This window comes from Cebus imitator, unplaced genomic scaffold (genome assembly GCF_001604975.1).
Source record: "Cebus imitator isolate Cc_AM_T3 unplaced genomic scaffold, Cebus_imitator-1.0 Scaffold439, whole genome shotgun sequence".
Lineage (NCBI taxonomy): Eukaryota > Metazoa > Chordata > Mammalia > Primates > Cebidae > Cebus > Cebus imitator.
In genome coordinates, this window is record NW_016107754.1 from 1,358,960 (window position 1) to 1,369,162 (window position 10,203).

The 10,203-nt window shown below is 33.2% G+C and overlaps 1 protein-coding gene across 5 annotated transcripts in view; it reads right to left on the reverse strand.

Moving 5' to 3' along the window:
- The window catches only part of DZIP3 (DAZ interacting zinc finger protein 3), a 109,113-nt gene that overhangs the window by 82,130 nt on the left and 16,780 nt on the right, over window positions 1-10,203 (reverse strand). For all 5 annotated transcript variants that reach the window (XM_017510414.2, XM_017510417.2, XM_017510418.2 and 2 more), the window contains exons 3-5: window positions 8,942-9,014; window positions 5,819-5,974; window positions 873-989 (exon numbers count right to left, since the gene is read on the reverse strand). In XM_017510414.2, coding sequence (XP_017365903.1) covers window positions 873-989; window positions 5,819-5,974; window positions 8,942-9,014 — 346 coding nt within the window. The remainder of the gene's footprint in view (window positions 1-872; window positions 990-5,818; window positions 5,975-8,941; window positions 9,015-10,203) is intronic.

Sequence of the window (10,203 nt, forward strand, 5' to 3'; positions counted from 1 at the left end):
TTTGAAGATAAATCTATTTATTGCTAAAGTATCATTTGGTCTTAAACACATAAATACATTTTGTTAATTTTACCTACAATAGAAATCTCAGAAGAAAGAGAAACTGAGTATGGTTTAAAGACAGATTTTTTTTTTTAAATTGATAAATAAAAATTGTATATATTTATCATATACAATATGACATTATAAAATATGTATACACTGTGAAATGACTAACTCAAGCTAATTAACATGTATAACCTCACATATTTATAATTTTTGTGGTGAAAATACTTAAAATTTACTCTCAGCAATTTTCAAAATTATAATACATTGTTATTAACTATAGTCACTATGTTCTACAATAGATCTCTTGAACTTGTTCCTCATATCTAACTGAAATTTTGTATCTTTTGACTAACATCTCCTCGGCCTATACTCCTGACCTCTTACCATCACTGTATTCTCTGCTTCTGTGAGTCAACTCCTAGATTCCACATTCAAACGACATCATGCAGTATTTGTCCTTCTATACTTGGCTTATTTTTTTTTAACTTTATGATTCTCTATTTCTAATTGGGAAAGTCAATTTCTATTAGTTCAAGTTTATCTTAAGATGAAGAATTTTGTGGTAGGTAAGGGGACTAGAATAGGCTTATTACAGAGCTTATTACAATCACATAAGAAAGTACAAGACATATAAGTCATCTATAAGTCATATAAGAAAGTACTAGACACAGGAAGGCAACAAATTTATATGTACCCTTTTCTAGAGGTAAAAAGAGAAAAATAAAAATAGGCCCACACCTTAAAATAAGCATGCATTAGCTGTTTTCTCACTGAGAAATATTGACCCAGTCCATTATTTCACATTTTCAAAGGCAAACACTTACAGTATAATTAGTAGCTTGAATGTTCCTGAGTGCTGCTTCCAGTTGTGTTATCAAGAAACGTAAAGTCAAAGCAGGGACAATTTCCTCACCATTCTGGCTGTTAGCTGCAACTTCTCTCTGTGGAAAATAATTTAGTTAAAAAAGTCTTTAAGTCTGAACAAATATCTACATATGTTTACATTATACAAATAATTCATGCTCATTGGAGAAAATTTGAAAAATAGGATGAAAATGGTTTAAAAAAAAATCCATACCATCCAGATACACTGTTCTCACGTTTGTTTTTAAGTAGTTTTTAAGTTGTCTAATGAATGTCATTTGTAACTATTTCTTTAAAACATTTTTTAAAAAGGCATTCCTATACCTGTCAAGGGGTTAGCAACATCCACACCTACTTCAGAGGAAAGTGGTAATCCCACTTCACTCTCATACATTCTATTGTGTGAAATAGCTAAAATCTTTCAGCTCTGAGCCAGCCTGTGGTAAACAGGAATGCTGGCATTAATACCAATAAAGGGGTAAACCATTTTATGCTGCAATCTGATTGCAGCTGAGCTAATGCATGCTTTATTATGTACTATAGTTTATTTACATGGTTGAAATGAAAGGTAGGACTATGTCTTTGTGTCCATTCCCCAATGCCTTCTACCTGACAAGTGCTTGCTTTAAATTACATTACCTGTTTAATGATGTATAATCTGCATGGAAAATTTAATCTACATTTCCATTAACTTGGTTTCCATATATAATATTTTCCTGTTTCTTTCCTAGCCGACTAGATACTTTATTTCAGTCTCCCTAGCCATCAATTGAATGAGCCTCTTCTCTATCAATACATATTCTCTAGATAAAGTACTCCACTATCATAATTTTACATAGTGTCTACACACTGACAGTTTCCAAATTTTCATTTCTGGCCAAGAACTATCACCTGTATTCCAGGCTCACAGCCAACTCAACAATATCTCTTGAATTTGAATAGAAATATAAAACATAATACTGAAGTTCCACCTCTGTCAAACAGTCTAGGTGGTTTCAAATCAATCTCCCCAGTGAGAATGACTAAAACAACTGGACAAAACATAAAAACTAATTATCTGAGAGCAATGGAATTCTACCAAGACAATGAAAATGAACACCTCTGAAAGGAAATCTCTGGGAAGCTGACTTTTGGAGCAAATTTTCTCATTAAAGTAACTGCTACATTCAGTTGTGGCGTAGCCTTCAGCAGATTTGCGAGGCTGCGGAGAAAACTGGAGTGCATAGTCTGTAAGGAAGAGCAGCCCTGATAAACAGCTCATTCTTTTGACTGAGGCCCTGTTTCGGTTACAATGGAAGTGGACCAGAATTCAAGGATTTCAGTGGAAATAGTCTATTTGCGAAGAACAGAGACAATGGTAGAAAAGTGGAAAAGTAATAAAGTAAAGGAAAAGTAGGCTTTAAGTTAAAGGATGTGTTATTAAGCTAGTTACCCATGGTGGGCCACTGCAGTTATTACAACTGGGAAATTTTGGAAAACTCAAAATTACAAATCAGTATTAACCAACAAAACAGAAGAGGCAACTGGGATACTCATATAACTTCCAAGACCTACTGACTGAGTGCTTTCTGGGGTAATGGGGAAATATTAATTCCTTGGATTTTCTGAACTGCCATGAGAAGTACTTTATCCTGTTTTAGAAAAAAAAAAAAATCCCTGAGGCATAGAGATATAGATATGAAAAACTATAATTGTCCAGGGCATACGGAAAATATTGGTAGGATCCAATTGGTATGGGAAGAGCACTGACAGAGTCTGCTACAAAAAGTAGAGAAACTGACCCTTCTTCAAAGAACAAGTAAAGATTGGAATCATCTCTACCCCAGGTTGAATTAAATAATTTACTAGAAAAACAAAAATAAAAATAACTAGAAAAAATTTTGTCCAGTTTTCTCAGTTCTTCACAGAGGACGGTTGCTATGAGACAAACCAGGCAGCTACTCCAATAAGCAGAATTATCTTTACTATTTTCAATGGCTACAGTATTTGTATTTATGTTTTCATATTCATTCATGATTTTGGATATTTTTGCTTTCTTTTTTGGACATACTTATTAAGCATTTGTCAATTTTATTGTTCTTTTCAAAAAAGCAAGTTTTGGATTTATCGATCCTTCCTATTTTATGCTTTAAATAGATTTCATTAGTTTTAAATCTCTTTATCATTTCCTTTTTGAGTGCTTTTAGTTTGCTGTTCTTCCATTAACCTCTTGAATGTATGCTTAGATAAATGATATTCAATCTTGCTTCTTTTTTTTCTAATATTTACATCACATCGCAAGTTATAAATTTTCCTTGAAGCACAGCTTTATCTTATAACACAAGATTTGATATGTTATTTTTATTCAGTTCAAAAATGTGTTTAACTTCTGTTGTGATTTCTTCTTTGACCAGTTGGTTACCTAGATTAGAGGTATATCTCTTAACTTATGAACATATGGTTTTCTAGATTATTGCTTTTATTGATTTCTAGATTAACTGAATGTTAGAGAACATACTCTGTTATGTTTTGATACTTTGAAATTTGATGGGCCTTGCTTTGTGACCTAGTATATGGTCAATTTTTTGTAAATGTTCTGTGTGCACTTAAAAAGGATACATATTCTGCCATTGTTGGGTGTAGTGTTCATATATGTGTCTCAGGTAGACCGAGTCTGCTATAGTTCTACTAATTTTGTGTCCATGTTCTCTCATTTATTAACAGAAGTATGTTAAAATATCCCATTGATATTGATTTGTCTGTTTCCTTTAGTATTACCTATTTTTACCATCTTATCATTCATGAAAGTTCTGTAGATATTTGGGTCTACTTCTGGAACTTATCTTCTATTTTCTAGACATGTCTGTGGTATAAAGAACAAGTAACATAATCTTTTAGTTATTAAAGCTTCATAATAACTTTTAATGTTTAAGTAGGCAAATTCCCAGCCCTATTCCTTTATACTTTTCTTAATTTTCTTGGCTATTTTTCCTCTTATTTCCCATGTGAACTTTAGACTTGGCATTTAGGGACACTAACCAAAAAAATCCTATTGTTTTACTGGAGTTATGTGATATTTGTGGATTTTAATTTGTGGAAAATTGACAGCTTTAATATACTGTGTCTTCCTACATGCACTATTCCATTCATGTGGTCATTTCTTACACTTTCAATAGAATTTTAGAAAGTTTTATTTATTGTTTTAATAAGGAGTACTGACTTCTAAACTTAATGTGACTACAATCAGTGCTTGGGTACTTGCTAAAATGCAGATTCCCAGATCTATCCCCAGAGATTTTGATTCTTTAGAATTGATACAGGGTCAGATATTCTCATGTAAGTGGTTCAGAACAAGCTTAAGGAAATACTAGTTTATCTTGTACATTTCTTAAGTGTTTTACTCAGTATTTCAGTTTTGTTATTACTATAAATAAGTATAGTTCACCCTCCATATCCACAAGTTCTGCCTCCGTGGATTCAACCCACTATGGACTGAAACTATTTGAAAAATAAATAAATAGCAAGAATACAATAATTTTAAAAATTGAAAAGACAATATAGCATTTACATTGTATTAGGTATTATAAGTATTCTAGGGATGATATAATGTATACAGAAGGTGTACAGGTTGTATGCAAATACTATGTCATTTTACATAAGAGACTTGGGCATTCTTGGATTTTTGTACTGAGGGCTGTTCTGGAACTAGCATCCCACAGATAACAAAAGATGACTGTACTGTTCTTCTATTTTTACATTCTAGTTGGTATTTTTTACATATCTGAAGGCTACTGATTTCTGTCTTGTTTCTAAGTGATTTCCAAAACATAAGAGGGAAATGATGGCATTATTCTATCAATTTCAAGCCAGAATTGCCTTATACTGTGGTAAATTATCTCAGTTAATGTTATAATTGTACATAAAGTCTTATGAATATCTCCAGAGTTTGTTAGAATTTTTAATGATACTAGTATTAAAGTGTTTCATGGAAATAATTATATATTCTTTCATAGAAACACAAATGTAGCCTTCTCAAGACAACTATGGTGCTTTGCCCTTCTCTTCCCTAGTTAATTGCCACAAAGAAAAGAGTATATAATTTTCTTTAACTTCAGAAAACTCTATTAATTTAAGAAATGGTACCCTTTTTATGCTAAAAATTACCACAAATTATACAGGAAAACTACTTTCTAGATGGAAATCTACAATATATCCTCTGGAATATTATATGAATAATTCCAAAAGTTTTGGATATGATTTTTGAAAATAAATTTTTGACAAATGTGTAACTTTTTTTTTTTTTTGAGACACAGTCTTGCTTTGTCTCCCAGGCTGGAGTTCAGTGACATGATCTCAGCTCACTGCACCTCCATCTCCTAAGTTCAAGTGATTCTCCTGCCTCAGCCTCCCGAGTAGCTAGGATCACAGGCATGTGCCACCATGTCCGGCTAATTTTTGTATTTTTAGTAGAGATGAAGTTTCACCATGTTGGTTTAACTCCTGACCTCAGTGATCCACGCACCTTGGCCTCCCAAAGTGCTGGGATTACAGGTGTGAGCCACCATGCCCAGCCAAATGTGTTAACATTTTGAGTTAGGAGACCAAAAGCAGTCCCCTGTCCCAGAGTGGCATGTTATAGGTTATTAGTAGGACTGGAATAAACACTAGACCTTGTAGTCAACAGCTTACAAGCTACCGACCCACATTCCTACCATTATTCTTAAAAGGCTAGCACCACATGACTCTATTTGCTCAATGTTTTAAAAGTCTACAGTCAAGGTTGTACCAAAGCCCTTTACAACAGATAAGACAGAGATATTTTTCAAGACTTTGGCTACACTGTGTGGTTAAATTTTTTTTTTTTTAATTAAAAAAGTCATATAGAGACAGCTGCACTTCTGCCACAAAGATCAAATTATGATGTTACCTGCATAGTTTGGAAGGAAAAATCTTCTTGTAAGAACTTCTTAATGTGAGGAACCACACCTTTTGGTAGAGTATTAATTGCACTTAATAACTTCTTCACTTCTAATAGTAGGTTAACAGGAACAAGATCAGTAGGAACATTCTTTTCCTGTTTGTCCTAGAAGACATTTTGATTAAAAATTTACACAATTATGCATATTCTCATTTACTCTATTATCAAAATCAGCCAAAGCATTAAAAAAGGAACAAAGCTCCCTTTACCTTGTTCTTCTAGCTTCTATGACAGAACTATAGAAAATCTAAGGAAGAATAATATACGTTCTCTGCTTTCTAGGAACTTAAAATATTACCTATATTCTCAGTAACAGGAAAATTATATCTAACTGTGCTTTTTACATTATATGACTGATGCTTCATCTATTAAATACATAGCAATTTGAAAATGAATAGTTGTAATAGTTTAAAATTGTGAACAAAGTAGTAAAGCAGAATGACATCTCAATTCAGTCAGAGCTCCATAAATAGTAATAATTTTCAGGAATTTATTCTTCCGGAATTAATAAAGGCGTTAGTAATTTGATAACTACACAATCAAGTCCTGCTGGAATATCTATTAACATTAGTTGTGAAGAACCAGAGGACAACAGAGATAAATGGCCTATAACAGATGGATGATGGCCTTCCTTCAAACCTTAAGAAGCCAGAGATCTTATACTCTGCTGAAACTTCTAGGAATATGATTATGTTGCTATTGATCTTTGAAAATAAGAATTTCTTATTGTAGAAGCCGCATAGAGCTTGAGATGCTGAAAATGCCCTGGTATGGGGTAATTCTTTCACTTTCAGTTCTCTAATAGATCTGTAAATAACTAGAAATGAATAAAGTCCACTGCAGGACTATCTGCCTAATCTAAGTATGATGTTCTGCCCTTCTCTTCTCTAGTTAGTTGCCACAAAGAGTTTGCAGAGGTTATCCAGTAACTTAGGAGGGGAAAATATATAAACATAAAATAACCCTGGTATGTGGTATTCACCTGCATGAGGTTTTCACCGTAAAAAATGGGTTTGAGTGCTACATTAAGATTCCTCCATCCCCATCTATATTCAACAAATGTACCTTAGATTTTATAGCATTTCATAAGATTATGTATGCAGAAAAACGTTAACAGTTTACTGTCTATGAAGAATGTTCATTGTACTACCATTCATTTTACAATCCTTGCAATCTTTCTATAGGTTTGAAATTTTTCAAAAAGTTAAAAAAAATTCTACCAAGTAACTAGAAAAACCCCTTATAAAGAATGACCAATATCAGTGGTGCACATAATTCAAACTAAAGGTCAATTCTAGTCAAAAGTAACTGTGGAATCATCTGATACTAATTTAAAAGTTTATACAAAGGCAAGATTATAGCATGACAAACCATTTTTCAACAGGAAATACTATAAACTTCATGCCTACAGGGTCTTGCTTTGTCACATAGGCTGGCGTGCAGTGGCATGAACACAGTTCACTGCAGCCTCGACCTCCCAAGCACAAGTGATCCTCCCACCTCAGCCCCTCGAGTAGCTGGAAATACAAGTACGCACCACCACACCTGGCTAATTTTGGTATTTTTAGTAGAGACGATGTTCACCATGTTGTATAGGCTGGTCTCAAATTCTTGAGCTTAAGCAGTCAATATGCCTGCTTAAGTCAATCTCCCAAAGTGCTGGGATTACAGGCGTGAGCCACCATGCCTGGTCCAGAATTTTAATTTTTTAAGTTAGTTGTCATAATATTTGATGCTTAATCCACTTTGACAAAATTGATTTAATATCTAAACAAAATTCAGGTCAAAGTGCCCACTTTTCTCGCTTTTTGTATTCCTAATTCTATATATAGAAATGCCTTTTCTGGATCTAGTCCCCTGGTTCTTGCCTTTGCTCAACTGTACAATTCTACATATATTTGCATGTAATGTACTTCCTCTGCAACATTGTTTACAGTGATAACCTCATGCAGGTGAATACCATGGTTATTTTATGTTTATATATTTTCCCTTCCTAAGTTACTGGATAACCTCTGCAAACTTTCCTACCTATGTTCCTGCTAACATGTTTCTACTCAAGTCTCATGTTGAATTGTAATTCCTAGTGTTAGAGGAGGGACCTGATAAGAAGAGATTGGATCACAGAGGTGGTTTCTAATAGTTTAGTATCATCTCCCTAGTGCTGTCTCATGATATAGTTCTTACATTATGTGGTTGTTTGAAAGTGTATGGCACCTTCCCCTTTGCTCTCTCTCCGGCTGCCATGTGAAGATATGCTTGCTTCCCCTTTGCCTTCTCCCATGATTCTAAGTTTCCTGAGGACTACCCAGCCATGTGGCCTCCTGTCCAGCCTGAGAAAATGTGATTCAATTAAACCTCTTTTCTTCATAAATTACTCAGTCTCAGGTAGTTCTTTAGAGCAGTATAAGAACAGACTGATATACTTATTAACAAGTGGATTTAATCATTACATAAAACTATATGGAAGGTAAAAGTTATACTAATGAGCTCTTCATCAACCTTTCACAAAATATATGAACATATGATGTTCATACAACGATTTTTAACTACCACAAAAGCATATCACTGGTACTAAAAGCCTTTTCTGTATAATGCAGTTATTCTCTCTCATTTAGACCTAGGAGTTCTAACCATAAAGATAATAAAAATAAATAATAAACTTAACCTCAAAAATGACTCAAACTTCTTACTAAATAAAATTCTGATGTATATATGTGTGTTTTCTTTATATGTGCGTAGTTTTATTGTTGTTTTGCTTGAATGTTCCCTAAAAAAAAAAAATGACGGATTTCTTAAAATTGACTGTTGGGCTATTTATGGATAACTCTATTCATTTTTTTCCTAATTTTTAGTTATGGTGAGGAATGGTATTTAGAATGACAACCCTGAGACACAGTATCAATCATCAAAGCAAGATTCAATTGGACCATTTTACTAATGAAGGTAGGAAAGCAGACCCACTCAAAAGATTTTAACACATAACTAAACTAGCTAAATTTATCACAGCATTTGCATATATAATTAGTTATTATCAATTAAATAAAAGTTAATGAAAATTAAACTTTGTCTTACCAGTTGAACAGATGATGATTTTTCTGGTTTATTCTCAGTTTCTTCCTTCCTCTGATCCTCCACATGGGGATGCCTATTTTAAATGAAAATAAGGTGCATTAAGAACGTCTCCTCACAAAGAACACAAATTATAGTAAGGAATCTAACAACTGAATTATTGTCTGAAAGTGCAACCAAAGCGTATCAAAGACTGGTAATGGTGGTAGGTGCCATATCTCTTTAGGGACTCAAGTTAAGAAAGACAAATTAGGTCATGCCCTTACTGGATGGTGGTAGAGAAAACAGCAAGCTGATTATGAAAAACACTGCATCCTTAATAGATATGCAGTAGACCAAAAAAATAGGAAGAAAAACTTATAGCACTGTTTCAAGGTAAAGGAAAAAGGTCTTAAAAGGGTTGAGATTTTGTGTGTTTGTTTACGAAGATATTACAGGTTAGGGAGACATCTATCTTAAATAGATCATTTTATTTTTTGTTTGGGGTTCCTAAACTTCTAATTGTCCAGTTTTCCAAAATATTTTTAATTGAGAAAAAATGTCATATTTAGAAATTATTAACTATTTGGGTAATAAGGAATCACTTGACAGGTTTTGCTTTTAACCTTAGCTCAAAATATGAACATATTGCAGTATTATACACTGAACAGAAAATTTTATTTATAGTATTGCTTTTGCCTCCATACAGAATCATTGCATAGGAACCATAATATAGGGTCATATATGATTTATTTAATATTAACTTTGGACTCCAGAAGAGATAACACTGAGGTGAGAAATGTATTCGATGGATTTATACAGAATCGTACTTTATAAATATTATCTTACTTGACTTTACATTTATGTATTCATTTGACAACCACTTATCATCTAATATATGCTAACTGATTTTGTTGGGGTAAACTGGGACAGATAAATAAAATGTTATCCATTTTCAAACTTCTAGTGGAAGTTTCTACAAAAGATGATATACACATGCAAACATTTCACAATATGATTTTCAGTGCTCTTTAAGGTACCATCATGATAAAAAGAAACCTATTAACTGTCTTTTCCTCCACATCCAAGTGGGGCCCCACTTGCCCACAAAAAATAAAGCAAAACACAAATTATATCCGTGTGTTACCAAGGAATGAAAAATACTACAGTAGTATTCTGAAGTCTTTCAAGGTTTGAGAAAGAGTATAAAATGTTCTCAAATGTATACTCTACCAGCAAACTCAATTTTATGATCATTCCCTCCTTAACCCAATATTTCTCAATCC